Source organism: Peromyscus maniculatus, chromosome 3 (genome assembly GCF_049852395.1).
Source record: "Peromyscus maniculatus bairdii isolate BWxNUB_F1_BW_parent chromosome 3, HU_Pman_BW_mat_3.1, whole genome shotgun sequence".
NCBI classification, from domain to species: Eukaryota; Metazoa; Chordata; class Mammalia; order Rodentia; family Cricetidae; genus Peromyscus; species Peromyscus maniculatus.
In genome coordinates this window covers 79721297-79740517 of record NC_134854.1, presented here as the reverse complement: position 1 = coordinate 79740517, position 19221 = coordinate 79721297, and the positions used below count along the sequence as shown (strand labels likewise).

General features: G+C 38.9%; 1 protein-coding gene across 3 annotated transcripts in view; it reads right to left on the bottom strand.

Moving 5' to 3' along the window:
- Nucleotides 1-19221, bottom strand: part of Avl9 (AVL9 cell migration associated) — a 54982-nt gene that overhangs the window by 32876 nt on the left and 2885 nt on the right. For all 3 annotated transcript variants that reach the window (XR_006070367.2, XR_006070366.2, XM_006992171.4), the window contains exons 2-8: nt 12895-13015; nt 11501-11586; nt 10144-10215; nt 5865-5954; nt 4897-4963; nt 3802-3842; nt 2908-2946 (exon numbers count right to left, since the gene is read on the bottom strand). Coding sequence is in view for 1 of the 3 variants with exons in the window: in XM_006992171.4 (XP_006992233.2) it covers nt 2908-2946; nt 3802-3842; nt 4897-4963; nt 5865-5954; nt 10144-10215; nt 11501-11586; nt 12895-13015 (516 nt within the window). In the remaining 2 variants the exon portion in view is untranslated. The remainder of the gene's footprint in view (nt 1-2907; nt 2947-3801; nt 3843-4896; nt 4964-5864; nt 5955-10143; nt 10216-11500; nt 11587-12894; nt 13016-19221) is intronic.

Genomic DNA, 19221 nt, shown 5'->3' with positions numbered 1-19221 from the left:
TTATAGAAGATAAATTACTAAGAGACTGATGGGATAGGCCAGAGATACCAGAGAAATAAATGCAAAGGCTAAAGTGTAACAGAAACAACAACATTTAGAGTGTGAATTGTCAGGTAGTTACTATGTAGTCTAGGCTGGTCTGGAACCTACCACCATTCTGAGATTACAAGCGTGTGATACTGTCTTCTGACTTTTTTTTTTTCAATAGATCACTAGAATTTTTAAAAATTAAATTTTATTTTATGTGTGTTTTGTCTGCCTGTATGTCTGTGAACAATGCATGTGCCTGTGCTTGGTGAAAGGCCAGAAAAGGATCAGATCCCCTGGTACTGGAGTTATAGACGGTTATGAGCCACCATGTAGGGGTACTGGGAATCAAACCCAGTGACTGTGGAAGAACAGCCAGTGCTCTTTTAACTCCAGCCCCTAGACCTGGGTTTTTAAACTTTATTTTGTATTCATGTTTATAGGTGTTCTTGCACACATCTAAATGTGTGTGGAGGATGGAATGCAACAATGAGTATCTTTTGCAATTCTTCTCTACATTATTACGTTTTGAGACAAAGTCTCTCACTAAATCTGGAACTCACGGCTGGCCAGATAAGCTAGCCAGTAAGCCAGCAAGCCTTCAATCTCCACCTCTCCAGTGCAGGGATCAGGGAGCATGCTACTGTGCCAGTTTTTACATGGTGCTGAACTCAGGTGCTTACACTTACATGGCAAGCACTTTACTGACTGAGCCATTCCCCCAACCACTAATGTCCTATTTAGAATAAAAATCCACTCTCTAAAGTCCCCACAATGACATTTAATAATTCCAGTAATAAAAAATTTCTCTATTTCACATAGTATATTATAATTACATTATTTATGGACAAATCTAATTAAAATTTTAAGGAATTAAAAGAAGAAATCAGCTATCAAGGACATTATTATAGCTAGAAGTCGTGCTGTATTCTTTTTTTTTTTTTTTTTTTTTTTTTTCGAGACAGGGTTTCTCTGTGTAGCTTTGCGCCTTTCCTGGAGCTCACTTGGTAGCCCAGTCTGGCCTCGAACTCACAGAGATCTGCCCACCTCTGCCTCCCGAGTGCTGGGATTAAAGGCGTGCGCCACCACCGCCCGGCTTCGTGCTGTATTCTTATAATCCCAGGATTCAGAGTTTAGAGGTAGGAGGATTATGAATTTTCAAGCAACCTGGGCCACATTCAAATCTTGTTCAAAAAAGAAAAAAAGAAGAGAGAAGGACATAACATGTAGGGGAACTTAAAACAGTCTGTGTATTATATTCTCCTGCCATGTTTCAGTGAATCTGTATCTGCTTATAAAACTAGGATCACAGGGACTAGAGAAATAGCTCTGTGATTAAGAACACTCCCTGATTTTGCTGATAAACCAGGTTCAGTCTGCAGCACCCACATGGCAGCTCACAACCATCTGTAACTCCAGAGGATCTATGCCTTCTTCTGACCTCTGTAGGGCACCAGGCACACGTGTATTGCACCTACACACACACAGGCAAAACACTCATAAAATAAATAAAATGTAAAAACTGGATTACAGTCTTATGGTTGGATAACTTTTAACCTAACATGCCATGAAACATCTTGACAATAAAAAGTATTGGGGGGTTTTTATTGTTTGGAGTTACATGCAACACACAATAGTTAGCTACTCATTTTAAGTGATTCTGTGATCGACTCTTTCAAGTAGTTTTGCATCCAACTCAGGTTAATTCTGAAAAAGAAATCCCTAACAGGAGAATTATTGGGGCAAAGGAATAATTGGCTTAAGGTCATGAGCCATAGCAAGCATAGTGCCTAACTAATCCCTTAACCTCCTTTCTACCTTATTTGCACTGAATGCAGTCAACATGGGATATAAAATTGGTTTATTACAGAGCTGGCTTCTGAATAGTCTAAACCAGAATTTCAGAAAACTTTTTCTATAAAGGGTCAGACACATTTGCTTTGTGGGCCATATGGTCTCTCACAACTACTCAACTCTGCTCCTACAGGATAGAAACAGCTACATACAATAAGCAAATATTAGGGATGCCTGTTTTCCAATTTAAGAACAACTGCTGCTCTTGCAAAAGACCTGAGTTCAATTCCTAGCACTCCCATTAGGTACCCTGTAATTACAGCTACAGAGTATCTCATGCCCTGCATGTGGCTTCCACAGGTACCTGTATACACATGCACATACCCACATACAGACATACACATAAACATAAATACACACATATAAATACAAATAAAATAAGCCTTAAAAACAACAAACTTCTATAAAAGTGGTAAGCTAGAATTGGCTATGAGACCTAGTTTATAGACCTGAGGTTTACAACAGTTATGGCAACCCCAAGTTCAATCTCTTTATAGTACAGAGTGGTTTGGAACCCAAGTTTAAGCCAATTAGCATAGGCAGGCTTTTGGTCACAATTCTGAATCTAGTGGTGGGCATACTGCCTGATGGGCCCAAACAAACTGAAAGAAAAAATTCATATTCGGTGGTTTGAGAAGTGGGTATTATGTCTGAGGAAGCAAATAGTCAAATTACTGTTGGTAGTTTCTTGTATACAAGAGAGATCAGCTCTGGGTAAAATTAACTGGACTATAGGACAAGAGAACACCCAAGGTCGTGATACCCTGGAAGCACCAAGTCTGACTGAGCCAACACATTTCCTTTTCTATTTAAGTTTAAAATCAAACTGCCTCCAAAAAGAGAACACAAACTTGTATGCTTATGACAGGAAAGAAAATAATTTTGTGATTTGATAGACATTTGATAGATCATTTGATAGACAAAATGTCTTAATACTTAATCATTAATTCCCATGTTACATAACATGTAAGCAATGTCAATAAAAGATAAAGCATCTGTTCTTCCTTTTATCCTTCTATATCTCACCTTTTTTTCAAGAAGAATTAGCTTAAACAGGATCAAGACCTGAAGAAGGAAAAAGAAATACTGTGTTAAAATAAGAAATCAATTGCTATTTTCTTTTCTCAAATATAATCATGTTATATACTATTAAATAATTATAGTACTTAAGATACATGAGAAATTAGGAACTTGAATTGAGAAATTAAGTATTACCTATGTCCTCTACAAATATGAGAATCATTTAACCTTTAATTGAAATAGTTTTTTTTTTTTTTTGGAAGGAGTAGTGTTATCTTTGCTTGAAAAATTTCAAGCTCTGAAAAGGCAGAGATTTGAGGCTGGGGAGTGACTCAGTTCATAACATGCATGCCTACTGTGTATGACAGCCCTGCATTCAGATTCCCAGAATCATTTAAGCTATGCATGGTGGTGCACACTTGTGATCTCAGCACTCAGAGGTGGAAGCAGAAATATCAGAAATTCATGGTCATCCTTAGCTACACAGTAAGCTCAGGCTAGTCTGGGATATATAGCATTTACATGGATAGTCAATAAAGGTTTGGTAAATAAATAACGAATGTGTGTATATCCTAGACAACATATACTTTAACAATAAAGATTATAATTTCTGGTACCAAAAACCACAAGAAAAGAAAAAATAATTTATATAGAAAAATGTTCCACTTTTAGGGAACAACATTTTTTTCTACCCACTAAGTGAGATTGCAAAGACTGCAGAACGAAGGAATCAACAGCAAACCCTATCCAGCAAGAGGTACTCCCAGACTTTTACCACAAATACTCCTGACATCTCCAGCTCTGTGTGGTTACGAAGCTGTCTTGAGTTCACAGGAAAAGGAACCCAAGAACAGCCTTTCCCATTTCAGTACATTGCAAGTTGAAGGATATATATCACACCTTGTGTCGAAAATGAAGGACAAGATCTCGAGGAGACAGACCTACAATGTAAACAAGAGAGCTAAATGTGAAAGGAAGAGAATATCTAAAAAAGCAAATGAGAATATGTAAATATTCAAACATTTATGTAATAGTTGGTGAAATACATATATACTCAGAAAGAGTACTGTTTAACAGAATCTTCCCCAAGGATGAAAAGGTTTAAAATATGCCCTGTCAGACACATTAGCCACTGAGCACTTCAAATGTGGCTTTTAAATTTTATTAACTGCAATATAAATACACTTACATCTATACACTACTAGTGAATACTGTTTTAAACACTGGGTTTAACACTTCTTCTATTCTACAAACATAAACCACAGAAGTTTAAAAATCATTAAGCTTACACCATAGTGGCAGCCAGTCATTTAAACATGACTTCTGGTCACTGTATTACATATACTATTATTTCTGAATCACACTGTTTTCCAATCATCCATCTCAAACACCACAGTAAAAGAGAAAACAATTTATAAATACATTCTCAGAACAGGACTATCTAGCTGACTTTCTGTTTAAGACTGCACTAGTATTGGCTACTTCACATTGAAATGGAAACTGAGGAAACACACATCACCATAGCATTACAACTCTATTTACCACAAAAGAATATTTACTGAGTACCTCAGGTAACAACGGATGTTTTGAGCTGTCAAAATAGTGTACATTTAACAAATCCCCAAGTTGAAGAATTTCAGTCAAGAGCTAAGCAGCACCCCACCCCCATCCTACTGGTAATTACGCTGATCAGCATTAACAGAAAGAAGTTCAGTACTATTCAAAGAACTGAAACTCACCTGTGCAATACCTGTAACTGTCACTACCAGCATAAGCTAATGATTAATCTTGTATGAATGCTAGCTAAGAGGGTATTTAAGGAAGAAGTAAATTTAAGAACTTAGATACCATACAAAGATTGTGTAAATAATTATTTGTATAATATTCAATGAAATGCACATATGCTTGACAGTTCTGATCATGACCAGTTACATGTAACCCAGTTTGGCCACAGCCAACTTTGAGGACATAGCTTCTGACCTGCAAGTTACTTACCAAGATACACCTGCGATCCTTCCAATGAGGCCCCTCCTAAGGAACTGTTCATATGCTCATAGAGCTCCTGCGGAATGCAGACCGAATTTAGAACCTTTCATTGTCACTTTAGACACTAAGCTCCTAGAAATACGACGATCAGAAAAGGATTGTGTAGGTTATTCTGCCACCTACTAAATTAAGCAACCATTGTCTCTGAAACCTACTAGTTTGGGGCACTCAACTCATTCCTTCTCTTGTGGACATGAACAATATCAGGAGAATACCGGAGCAAAAAGAACAAAAAGATACTCCTTTTTTGATCCATTCCAGAGCTTTAATAGTGGTATGAATTACCTTCCCCCTGCTTCCTCATTAAAATCCTAACTGTCCCAACTTTACCCAGGCCCAGGACAGATCCAGAACTCTATACTAATGCCAATCTTGAGAAAAATATGCTATCCTTCTTCAATGAAATACCAGGAACTAGAAGCTAGATACTCAAACTTACAGACACAATGCTATAGCAAAACACTACTCCTTGTAAGAGGCATTGATGCTAATTGTTGACAGTCACTCCCTCCTCAAGGACAGTTTGAGTTTAGTACTTGGGTAGATCTCACTAGAATATCAATGGTTAATGCAAATATATTTTAAATAAAGATTTATTTTAAATTTATTTATTTATTTTAAAGATGAATTTAAATTTTTTTACTAATGTACATGTGTGTCCCTAAGGAAGCCAAAGAAGATATCAGATCCTTAGGTGGTTGTGAGCCACCATGTGGGTGCTGGGAACCAAATCTGGTTCCTCTACAAGAGCAGCAAGTGCTCTTAAGCACTGAACCATCTCCTCAGGCCCAAGCAAACGGACTTTCACACCATGTTTTCTTAAACTATCAAGAACTGTCCTTCACAGTACTACTACAAGAGCTACTTGATTCATTAAGCTACCTTCCACCAAATATATTTGTAAGGAAATTAGTTACCTTTAGAATAGAAATTTGGGAAAAATCTTTCTCTTCAAAATATGCATGTGTAATGAGTTGCAATTTTGCTTGAAGTAAGCCATAAAGAGGCTAAAGAAAAAAAGAAACCATCATTAGGTTGATCATAGTAAACAAAAGGAACCAACAAATCCCTACAACCTTGTAATGTGAAGATATCAGGGAGGAAAGTTAGTGATACCAACTGCAGGACCCACACACATAGCTGGAAGCTGTTAGATCACAGTCTCACTCTTCGGCAAGGTGGCGAGTCAGGCTACGACTCTGGGCCTGGCTCCATCTTTCAGCTGCTTAATTAGGGGCCCTTAACCGCTCCATGCCTCCTCACCAAGCTGACCCTGTACACAAAAAGGCACAACTTCTATGGCTGTGTTAAGGATTAAATAATAGGTAAAGCACTTAACAGAGTCTCTGGCACATAACAAGAATGTCAATAGCTACTGCCTTTCATTCTGTTGTGGTAATATCTAATCATCCTCAAACAGCCTGGTTCTTACACCAAGTTGATCACTTGGTTTGATTTAAGTTTACATCCTTTCTTTCCTGTTATCTGTGAAAGGTGAGAGCACCTAGTCTATGTCTTCTACAATACTACTATTTTGTATATTTGAATAAAGTTATTCCTCAATTCTTATTTTTCCTACCCAAAATGAATCATATCCACCTTTTAACATTTTTTTTTTTTTTTTTTTTGAGACAGGGTTTCTTTGTGTAGCTTTGCACCTTTCCTAGAACGAACTCTGTGGACCAGGCTGGCCTGGAACTCACAGAGATCCTCCTGGCTCTGCCTCCTGAGTGCTGGGATAAAAGGCATGCACCACCAATGCCTGGCAACCCTTTAACGTTCTTGAGACATTTTTTCTTTATGTGTCCCTTTTAGAATACAAGTAAGACTGAACTAGTCCCCTGTTGCAGAGTATTTGTTTACACTGTGAATACGTGTCTTTGCCAAGATGCCTTCTGATTGGTATAAAGACCTGAATGGCCAATAAAATAGCTAGGCAGGAGAAGTTAGTAGGGACTTATTAGGACAGAGGACTCTGGGAAGAAGAAAAGTGGATTGCTAGCCAGAGTCAGAGGAAACAGGAGGTGCAAGATGGAAGAGAGGTTATGCCACATGGCAGAACATAGATTAATATAAGTGGATTAATTTGTTATAAGAGCTAGTTGAGGGGCTGGAGAGATGGCTCAGCAGTTAAGAGCACTGGCTGCTCTTCCAGAGGTCCTGAGTTCAATTCCCAGCAACCACATGGTGGCTCACAACCATACGTGATGAGACCTGGTACCCTCTTCTGGCCTGCAGGCAAACACGCAGGCAGAACACAGTACATAATAAATTAATAAATCTTTTTTTTTAAAAAAAGTGTGTTTTGCCAGGTAGTGGTGGTGCATGCCTTTAATCCCAGCACTCGGGAGGCAGAGGCAGGTGGATCTCTGTGAGTTCCAGGCCAGCCTGGTCTACAGAGTGAGCAAGTTCCAGGACAGCCAGGGCTGATAAACAGAGAAACCTTGTCTCAAAAAACCAAAAAAGAAAAAAGAAAGAAAAAAAAAAAAAAGAACTTGTTGAGACAAGCCTAAGTTAAAGGCCAAGTATTCATAATGAATAAGTCTCATTATTTGGGAGCTGGCTGGCAGGACAGAGAAAGACTTGTTACAGTCCCCATCCCTATAAATGTACGAATATTATCATTAAGTACAATATCATTACATTTTCATATCCATTACAATGCACTATGAACATGTGGACCTTTCTGATTAAGTAAGTTGTTCTCATTCCTATGTCTCTTTCAGAGGCAGACAAAACTGGATTTTTACCCTATTTTTAAACTTAGTAGTCTCATATATATGAGAATTAGATATTGTTACTCTAAAATATGTTTATCTGTAAAATGAGATGAACAAAGATATGTCAACATTGTTAGGAAAATAAGAAAGACAATGTTATATAAAATGTCTAGTAATAATTAACACCTGACACAGACAGACAGGAGGTGGTCTCTGCTATTCAAACTGCCCTCTCAAGGTGACTACTCAGGAGCCTTTCAGCATGTATCTACTTACACATACAATATCCTATGATTTGCTTAACTGGTCCTGTACACAAATTATCTGAGATATATTTTTCAGGCTATCCATCTAGAAACTGCATTATTATTATTATATCATAGTTAGAGTTATTATGATATGGCATGGCATGCTGGTGCACACCTTTAATCCCAGTATTCATGAGGCAGAGGCAGGTGGGTGGAACCCTGTGAGTTCAAGGCCAGCCAGGGCTACAATAGTGAAAACCTTTTTGCTCCTGCAAGAAAAAACAAGTCTATTTTATGTATGTTATTATTAATTCATGGTTTCTTCTCCCATCTTTTCTTCTTCCTTGCCCTCTTACCTTTCAGATAGTAATAAAATCCCAAATAAAACTTGCAAACGTCGATTTACATTATACAAAACTTTATTTTTTGGTTTTTCAAGGAAGAGTTTCTTTGTGTAGCTTGGCTGTCCTGGAACTCTCTGTAGACCAGGCTGGCCTCAAACTTACAGAGATCCACCTGCATCTGCCTCCAAAGTGCTGGGATTAAAGGCGTGTGCCACCACCACCGGGCTAAAACCTGGTTTTTTTTTTTTTTTTTGGTTTTTTTTTTTTGGTTTTTCGAGACAGGGTTTCTTTGTGTAGCTTTGCGCCTTTTCCGGAACTCACTTGGTAGACCAGGCTGGCCTCGAACTCACAGAGATCCACCTGGCTCTGCCTCCCGAGAGCTGGGATTAAAGGTGTGCGCCACCACCGCCCGGCCCTGTTGTTTGTTTTGAGACATGGTCTCCTTATGTAACTCTGGTTGCCTGAACTCACTATACAGACCAGAGATCTGCATACCTCTGTTTCAAGTACTGAGATTAAAGGTGCGTGCCACCATTCCTGGCTATACAAAGAGTATTTAAACTGCCTGTGGATAAGAAAACTAGATAAGTTCCCAAGAAATAATCAGACAAGCCTACACTGGTAAATGGGCTTTAAGGTTTTATGGGCCAATAAAAGATTTTCAATTTTGGTTTGGAGTGACTGCAGAATGGCTATGATAGTAATCATAAAATATAGATAATTAACATGATATAAATCTAGACTATTCCCCACGACGGAGATTTTTTGGGGGAGAACTAAATTTTACTGCAGAATTAGGCATTTGATACAAAGGTGTCATTATCTTATTATCAATAGACATCGAATACTGTGAATTATCAACTGAGGACTATGAAAACCAAAAATGTCACTGAATTTGTATTTCCTCCCTTCCTCTCTCTGACCCTTCTCCCAACTCTTCCTTTGTGATGGTGGGGATCAAAACTAGGACTTGCACAATAGATAAGTGCCCCTGTCATTTATTTTCTTTTAAAAATTAAGAATAAGCTGAGTGCGATCACACACACATGTAGTTCTAGAAGTGGAGGCAGAAGGATCAGGAGTTCAAAGTCTTAGCCATATAAAGAGTTTCAGGCCAACCCGGGTCATATGAGATCACGTCTTAAAAACAAAAAGATGTTAAAACAGGGCAATGGCACTGGCCCAGATGATACAGGCACTTGCAACCCGATGATACAACCCTGATGACCCCAGTTTGACCCCTGGAACCTACATAAAGGAGAGGGAGAGAAGTGACTCCACAAAGTTGTCCTCCGACCTTCCTATGTGCACTGTGGCATGCACTCCTTCCCTCGCACTAGTAGTACAATTTAGAAAAGAAAATACATGTTTAAGTGTGTAATTGTTAATGCCAACTTGAAAACTATGCGCCTAGAATAAACACAACTCTGAAATATTGTTATAGTACGTACAGTTTGACCATATCATTGGCTTTTCTCAAACATTCTGAAATTTAAAGTATATATTAAGGTTAAATGTCTTCACTGCAATAGTCATGAACTTTACAAATATATTTGTATATATTTGTATTATATTACAAATAAAGTGAGAGCAATTATGATAGTTTTAAAGTTATTAAAATAGCATTTATCCAAAGTCTTGGGGACAAACAAAAATAGATAAATGAACTATAACAGCTGCTTTTTGGGTCAAATGTCCACGTGTTCATCTTGGGATCTTCAGTAGACTACAAAGAAGAGCAAACTGCTGGAAGCAGAGGACACAGGAGCACATCAGTAGGCACTCGACTAATTTTAGCAAGTCCTTATTCTCATACATTCCTTGGTCTAAAGAAAGAGTGCTGCCTTGAATGTTTATATGTAAGAAAGTTATGAGATCTCTTACCAGCTTGCTCAAAACACAGACACTTTTCTGAACAGTCTCTCTGGTGATGTCGGCTTGCCTTACTTTTAATGCCTGTTATAAGCAAACAATTATTTATTAGAAGTACTTCACAGCTGCATTTATAAACAGTTTCAATATGAACATAGTAATTAAATAGAAAAAAAGTCTTGCATTCAGTTAATTTAAAGAACTTCATAGTGAATCTCAGCTACGGCAGTTGAACATACCTGTTAGCCTTGCTCTGAATGTCAGTAGCTAGGCACTGGGTAGAACAGTGAAGAGACAATCCCCACTGTCCTGGAATTTATAGGCTGAGGGAAACTGCTTTATATACAAGTCACATACCAGACCAACCCTTCAATGAGAACCAACCCATTAAAAACTAACTGGATTAAAAAACAAGATTTGCTATTTCCTAAAAACACACCTGCCAGACATCCAAAAATTGAGAGTCACAAGGATCGAAATTAACCTACCAAGCAAATGGGAGCCTTCAAAAAACTAATGTTGCTAGATTCATAGGTGCAAAAGTGGACTTCTAAACTAGTCAGGAGAGATAACAAAAGGCCACCATGCCACAAATGTGTTGTTAGGTACTGATGCTCAAATACTTCTGGATATATTTCTTCTTTGCATTAATAATGCTATTGAAAATGCTGTGATATTCTCTTTTTGTACATTTCTATACATTTAACCACTTCCACTGAGTTTAATTTTTAATGTGATTTTGATGCCTTCATTTTCATTAGTTCTCATTATGTAAATTTAAATATGCTTATAAAAACAATGCATGATGCTGGGCAGTGGTGGCGCATGCCTTTGGTCCCAGCACTTGGGAGGCAGAGGCAGGCAGATTTCTGAGTTCGAGGCCAGCCTGGTCTAAAAAGTGAGTTCCAGAACAGCTAGTACTGTTACACAGAGAAACCCTGTCTCGAAAAAAACCAAAGGGGGAAAAAAAGTATGACAAAAAATCATAAAAATCTCAAACAAACAAATCGTAACAAATGCTGGTACCTATGTGGAGAAGGAGAAACCCTCACTCATTGCTAGTAAGGGAGCAAATTGTTATGGCCATGGAAACCAGAATGGAGGTTACTCAAAAACCTAAAAATTAGGAGCTCAGCAGTTAGAAGTGCACATTGCTCTGGCAGAGGACCTCAGTTCTGTTCCAGAACCCACTTCGGCTGGCTCACATCACTTCAGCTCTATGGGACTGAACACCCTCTTCTGGCCTCTTCAGGTACTTGCACAGCTGTACTACATTAAAAGTAAAGACTGTGATTCCCCAAATGACCAACATCTAAGCAGGGGTTGGAGGAGCTTTTCCCTAATGCTGCTCCACCATCAATTATCATACCTTGGCTTCAATTTGTCGATAGCAAGAGATACCATATACTGTGGCTCCATTTCCATTTCTGGGTGGCAAGTGAAAAAACACAGTATCTAAGAGATACACAGAAAAATGTAAACAGTGATATTAATTACTCATTACTGAACAATCAAATATGAAGTTATAATGCAGTCATTAACACACAAATGATGACACATCCAGGAACCATGTGATACTTATTTCTAGCATCATAAACTCCCTTCTCCCCCCCAGTCTTTTATAGTACATGTCTGTCACAAAACATGTAAGAGATAACAGGTCAAATTGACTGTACAATTACAGAAAATACATGCAGGGACTGCTCCAGACTAAAGGAAAGTCAAGTCATAAAAACTGATGGTAACATGTGAATCTTGAGTGGATTCAAGAAATTTTGGGAAAACTGGGGAAATCTGAACATAGACTGGATATGAGATGATATTATGGAATTGCTGTTAGATCTTTTAGCTACGATAATACAACTGGATGCTGGGGAATGATTATGTTCTTAGAGGGTACATGTACTAAAGTACTTAGAAGTCAAGTGTCTGTCATTATTCCAAATGACTTTAGAATAAAAAGTAGACAAAATTGAACATACATATAAACATAAAGAAAACTTATAAAATATTCCCTATAATCTTAATTTAACTCTTCCACCAGATTAAAAGCATCCATAGCAAAAAAGTTAGGAAGAAATGTATTTCTGAGGTTACATATCTATCCAATAAAACTTATTTTAAACTGTATAGTAACATTTGATTTATTTTATAAGAGAAATATTAAATATTGCAATAGGAAAACACGTAGTCAAATTATGTTGAATCTGGTTTAATCAAAGTAAAACAGTACTTTATTAGGTCTGGCAAAGCACTCTCATATGGTGGTAGAAGACTCTGAAAAGGTCACCACTCTTCTCTGAGGACACAAACGTTTTCATGCAAGCAAGCAACTTTTGAAGTACAGGGTTGCAGCATGGCTACAGAGTCAAAGAAACAATCTCCACTGTACCCAGGTGGACAGGAGAAGTCTGAAACTACAGACTTCAGGCCATGTGTTGCTAGTGCACTTAACCCTTTCTGCCACTGAGTGGAGTCTGAAGCCTGACAGAATTGTAGGCATGAGCCCATCGGCAGCTGTCCAGCTCTGGCTATACCTGAGTGCTCTGGACAGGAGAGGAGCCAAGAGTCACTGACCATGAAAATAGGTCCAGCACTCTCTGACAATTCTCTAGTGCATGCCTCACTTCCAAACAGCACATACACATTTTATAAGTAATCACAATAAGTCCAAAGGCTTTCATTTTCCAAAGTATTCAAGACTGATACAGCAAAAATTTCAAAAACTGCACCTAGTAATTGGTCTACTATTTAATGACATACCTTCCTGATAGTTATGTGCACCATCTGGTAAGGCAAGGAAAGGCAAATATTTCCATTCTTCGGGTAAAGTGTGGCTGTCATGTCCATCTCCTGGAATCAGTGGTGGGTAAGAGAATTCAACCTAAATTGGAAAAGAAGGTTAGCCAAATGGTGATTAAAGGAAGACTCTTATACTGACAAATAGTAATGCTCTTAAACCCTGGACAATGCCATTGGAGATTATCGGCAAACCCAAGCACAGAAGAGAAGAGGTTCATAGACTGTCCCCTGCTGATTTAAAGTATCTAGTTGTAACTCTCATAAGCACGTTTAAATAGAGTTTAGCTACTATACATACTCAAGAATTCTAAAGGTGAAATTAAGGCTATGCTAGGATGACTTAGGTTCACAGTGTTTATAATACAGTTTCTTTGGGAAAATGTGGTCCAGACTCAAACAGCCAACTTTGGGATCACAACTCATCCATACATTGTAGACTGCATGCCTTATGTTGGCAGTTTTAGAATTATTATTTCCTGCTGATAAAGTTGCTACTAATAGATACTTGTACTTGAAAATAGATGAATTTGCTAATTAATTTCCAAACAGGTAACCTCCTTCTACTTGACACATACAATTTTAATAGCTACATGGTATTATTTATTTGTTTAGCAACTCTCTTGTTATTTTAGAAGTTTTTTAAACAGCTTTATAAGCTAGTTATCATTTTTCAAATGTGGCATAATAAAAATACTACTAGTTCGTCGAAGAAAGATCCTAAAATGCTTGGAACTTCCTGAGCCATAAATTATTTATAATGAGTCCCAATACACATGAGCTTATGCTTAAGCTATCTTTAGGATAAGGGCTGTCACCAGAAAGACAATACCTTGATTAGAAAGAGAACTTTCAAGCCTATATTTTGCCCCTGGGAGAGAGCCTGGAGATTGAATTCAGTCATTAAATGGCCAATGTGTAAACCAATCATGCTTATGTAATAAACCTTTAAATCCTTTAACAGTGGGGTTCTGAGAGCTCCTGAGTTGCTAAGTACGTGAAGATTCAGGGAGGGAATGGATGCTCCCTGTCTCTCCTTCATACCCCGCTTTATGTACTATTCTCTTCGCCGGGCTATCCTTGAGTTGACAGTTGTGGGAACCTTTGAATTTAGGGCTAAGTTGGACAGAAATTCAAGTGGCATCGGTCCTTGGGACCTGTAACTGGCATTTTAATAATGTAATAATCTTATGGAACCAAGCCTTTAAACTGTGGGGTTTGGTGCTAACTCTAGGTAACTAATAATAGGTCTGAAGAATAGGTAAGAATCTGAGATCAAACATGGACATTAAGCTTCCAGAGATTAAGAAACATTTGCACTGATTATTACCTACTAGTAAGTAGTAGAAATACATGGACCAAAATTTAAGTAAAATTTAGGGATCAAAGAACATGGTGAGGCATTAACACATACCAGTGTGAGGGAGACATTTATGTTCCCCCAAAGTATAAAGCTAACCAAGAAAACTTCAAGTATCTCTCTTTAAATAACCAATTCACATGGCCAGACCCACCCTGATTTCTGTTATTTGATACATTTATTCTGAAGTGATAACAGGAGGAAAGAAGACAACAATGGCTGACTCCTAAAAAGTAGAAACAATAACGATGCTCTAAATCACAAAGAATAATTTTTCTTTCTTATTTTATGTGTACAGGTGTTTTACTTGCATGCATGTAGGTACACTATGTGGGTGCCCTTTTCTAGTGGTTACCAAAGAAACAGGAGATGGGGTCCAAAGCTGGGTATGAGGGATCTATCCTCAATTGCCTCTAAGCCTGTTAATTCCTATCTAGCTACCTAATAGGAAACATCACAACTGCCACTCCTTAGGGTTTAAAATAACCTATGAAAACAGTGAAGGCTATGTTGAGGCCCATTAAGGGAAAGCTACTTCTCTGGGTCAAAATAACAGAATCTGAATTATGCCTCCGGTCCTAGGTGGAGACATGACATTCTGATGTGTTCCAAAGATTAGAACATTATATACTATTCTCTCTTAAGAATCAATCCAGGCCAGTAAAATGGCTCAGCAGGTAACAGCACTTGCAGTCACTCTTGAAAACTTAAATTCAATCCCTGAAGTCCATGCAGGGGAAGGAGAGAACTGGCTCCCCAAGTTGTCTTCTAACCTCCACTTGTGTGCCTGGTCTGTCAATCACCCGGCCAGAAAACTGCTCCTTAGGAAAGCTGGTTCACCTGAAGGTATGCTGTGGAGTTGGGAAAAATTATCCCCTTAATGAGATCATATTCTTATCTCCAAGAAGCCCCACTCCCAAAAAGTTGCTTACAGCCCTTCCATGCTGCAGTACTACTAAGTCTGGTAGCTTTTCTAACCCAATCAGTATAACTTTTTCTTTCTACCTGTTTCTTCTTTGGATACAGTCCAAAACCTGCTCAGACTCTCTGGGCCTTTTCACTTTCTATAAAGACCCCTCTACCCTCCTATAAAAATTATAAAAAAAAATTTATAGCTGTTTGCTGACTTCCATGGCTGGACCCTCCTGGTTTCTTGGAGTCTAATTTGAAAGGAATGACTTTCAGAACCTATGAGATAGCTCAGAAGGTGAAAGGCATCAAACCTAACGACTAGAATTTAATCTCCAGGACGCCCAAGGAAGAAGAGAACTGTTTCCAAGTTGTTTCCTTTATAAGTTACCTAAAATTAGACTATTTGACATGAAATAATCTGTATATGTTTCTACAGTAAATCCCAGACTTTAATTTGTTCCAGTATATAAACTATAATTGTCAGATTGCCATTGGTTTTTTTTTTTTAATTATGTATTTATTTTTGAATCAGGGTTTTACTATGTAGTTTTGGAGGGCCTGGAACTCACTATTTAGAACAGACTGGCCTTGAACTCAGAGATCCACCCATCTCTGCCTCCCAAGTGCTGGAATTAAAGTCACGTGCCACTATGCCCAGCTCCTTTTTAAAAAGTCATGTATGAGTACTGTATCTACATAATTTCCACACCCCCTCCACTCTAACTCCTTCCATGTTCTTCCCTCTCATGAGTTAGTCTTTGTTATTGTTACACACACACACACACACACACACACACACACACACACACACGTGCAAATGTACATATAAATGTAACCTGCTGAGTCTATTTAGTGTTGCTGTTATGTATACATGCTTAGGGCTGAGCACTTGGAATGGACAACCTACCAGGGACTCGTCCTTGAAGAAGACTGATTCTCCCTCTCTAAGCATCCATTAACTGTAGGTAGCTCTTCACAGTAAAAGGGAAGTAAAACCTCCACACACATTCAAAATAGAATTAAAATGTAGTTAAAAAAAAGGCATGACTTTCTCTCTTCCTGTTCTCCATCTCCTTTCCCTGGCAGAAGCCAAAATTTATAGCTTGTTGATCTTGTTTGTTCATTTCTTTCTTCCTTTTCTTTTGTTTTTTCAAGACAGGGTTTCTCTGTAGACGAGGCTGGCCTAGAAATCAGAGATTGCCTGACCTTCCGAGTGCTGGGATTAAAAGTGTGAGCCACCACCATTCTGCTCATTTTTTTTTTTTCAAACTCTAAGAAATGGTCCTTAAACTTCCTTCTGAGTCAGTTTCTAAATTGTTTTATTAAAAGACTAAAAACCCACAAGAGGAAACCCCAATTTCCTTGGTAAAGTTCCAGCTGTTTTGCAATTCTGCTTTTCCTTCCCCCCCGGAAATACAGAGTGGGGCTGGAGAGACAGCTCAGAGGTTAGAGTACTTGCTGCTCTTCCAAAGCGCTCAGGTTCGATTTCCAGCACCCACATCAAGAGCTCACAAGTGCCTGTTACTCCAGCACCAGGAAATCTAACATCCTCTTCTGGCTTCCACAGCCACCTGCATGCATATGAACATATATACACTCAGGCACACACATATACACACAAAATAAATTAATAAATCTTGAAAGAAAAAGAAAATGAAATACAGAGTCAGGGGAGAGGGTCATACGGCCCCACCCATCTTTGAGGAGCTCTAGACAGTTACAGTTGCTGGGGGATTTTCTTTAGTGGTATAGCCATTAAGCTGCCCAAGTTTCAGTGAATAACTTCTCCATCCATGCTTGTGCAGTGGGCTACACTCAAAACAACAACAAACAAAACATGAAGGAAGACTTGCTGAGAAGAAAGAAGGGTTCAGCAGGAGTGGAGGGCATGAAAAAGAATAATGGAGGATGAAAATGACCTAGAGTTTATATACTTATGTGATGCTGTCAAAGAATAAAGAAAGAAAAGAAATATAGTTTGGTAAAACCATTCAAGAGTTAAAGTTGAGCTGGGAGGTGGTGGTGCATGCCTTTAAGGCCAGCACTTGGGAGGCAGAGGCAGAAGGATCTCTGTGAGTTTGAGGCCAGTTTGATCAACAGAGTGAGTTCCAGAACAGCCAAAGTTGCACAGAGAAACCCTGTCTTGAAAAACCAAAAAAGAATTAAAGTTGCTAGCTATGTATACAGACCAGGAGCTCTATCAGACAAGAGATCAAAAGCAAAAATGTAGGGTGGTCAGATGGCCTAGTGGGTAAAGGTGCTTGCAGTCTGACAATGCAAGCATGAAGACCTGGATTCAATCTCTGGAACCTAGGTAAATGCTGAAGGAGAGAACTGACACCACAAAGTTGTCTTTGGACTTCCACACACGGGTCATGCCCCCATTCCATGAACATTGCACACACAATAACAAAGTGCTGCAGAATATTTGTGTACACTGTAAAGATGTGTCTCAGCCCAAGGCTCCTTCTGATTGGTTTAATAAAGAGCTTAATGGCCAATAGCTATGCAAGAGGTATAGGCCGGACTTCCCGGCAGAGAGAGAACTCTGGGAAGAAGAAAGGTTGAGTTGCCAGGCAGACTTGGAGGAAGCAGGGCATGGGCAGTTCAGAGATGAGGTAACGCCATGTGGTAGAATGTAGATTAATATAAGTGGGCTAATTTAAGTTATAAGAGCTAGTGGGACAAGCCCAAGCTAAGACCAAGCTTTCATAATTAATAAGTCTCTATACCATTATTTTTAAGCTGGCAGCCCAAAGAAAAATCCAACTACAATAAAGTAATTTTAAGGTTTTGGAAATAACTGCTATCTACTGAATGTTTAAAAATTTAAAACTATGAACAAAATTAAAGAGCTTGCCTGATACATATCTGATTATTTATTTATTTATTTATTTTTTTTTTTTTATTTTTTATTTTTTTTTTTTTTGGTTTTTCGAGACAGGGTTTCTCTGTGTAGCTTTGCGCCTTTCCTGGGACTCACTTGGTAGCCCAGGCTGGCCTCGAACTCACAGAGATCCGCCTGGCTCTGCCTCCCGAGTGCTGGGATTAAAGGCGTGTGCCACCACCGCCCGGCCACATATCTGATTATTTAACAAAAGATTATGGCAATCTGATTTATGGGCTGGCCCAGCCTAGTAAGTATAGCTCTCACTCCTCAGATAATTTTTTCTTCTTCTTCTTTACAGAAATCCACAACTTGTCAGAATGCAGAGAACTGACCATGAGGTACTCAAGCCCAGCTGACGTACACAACACAAGGAACATGGTGGAAGGGGGGTAGAGAGAGTCTAAGAGTCAGAGGACAAGGGCATCTCCATGTAACAGGGAAGCTGCACACACGAAATCTCCTGACAGGGCTGCCTACACAGGACCCGCACAATGACGACAGCAGATCAGCGGATGGGGAAATCTCACAAGGCCCCACCCCGAGATGAAGAGCTATGGGCGATTAATGGAGCTGAGAGACAGAGACACAGTCTTCTCCAGGGACAAGTCCCTGATAGGTTAGCTATTCAAAGTGGTCAACCCTAAACACACACACACACACACACACACACACACACACACACACACACACACACACCAGCAACATCAAATGGACTCAGCAGGTTAAATTTACATGTGTGTGTTAGAATATTATTTTACAGTGTGTTACTTTTGTTTATGTTGCATTTGTTTAACTCTGTGAAGCTGTGTTACTGTGCCTGTCTAAAACACCTGATGGTCTAACAAAGAACTGAATGGCCAATAGCAAGGCAGGAGAAAGGATAGGCAGAGCTGGCAAGCAGAGAGAATACATAGAAGGAGAAATCTGGGAGGTCAAGGCAAGTAGACATAGAAGGAGGAGGACTCCAGGGGCCAGCCACCCAGCTACACAGCAAGCCATGGAGTAAGAGTAAGATTTACAGAAGTAAGAGAACAGGAAAAGCCCAAACGCAAAGGTAGATGGGATAATTTAAAGTTAAGGAAAGCTGGCTAGAAACAAGTCAGGCTAAGGCTGGGCATTTATAATAAGA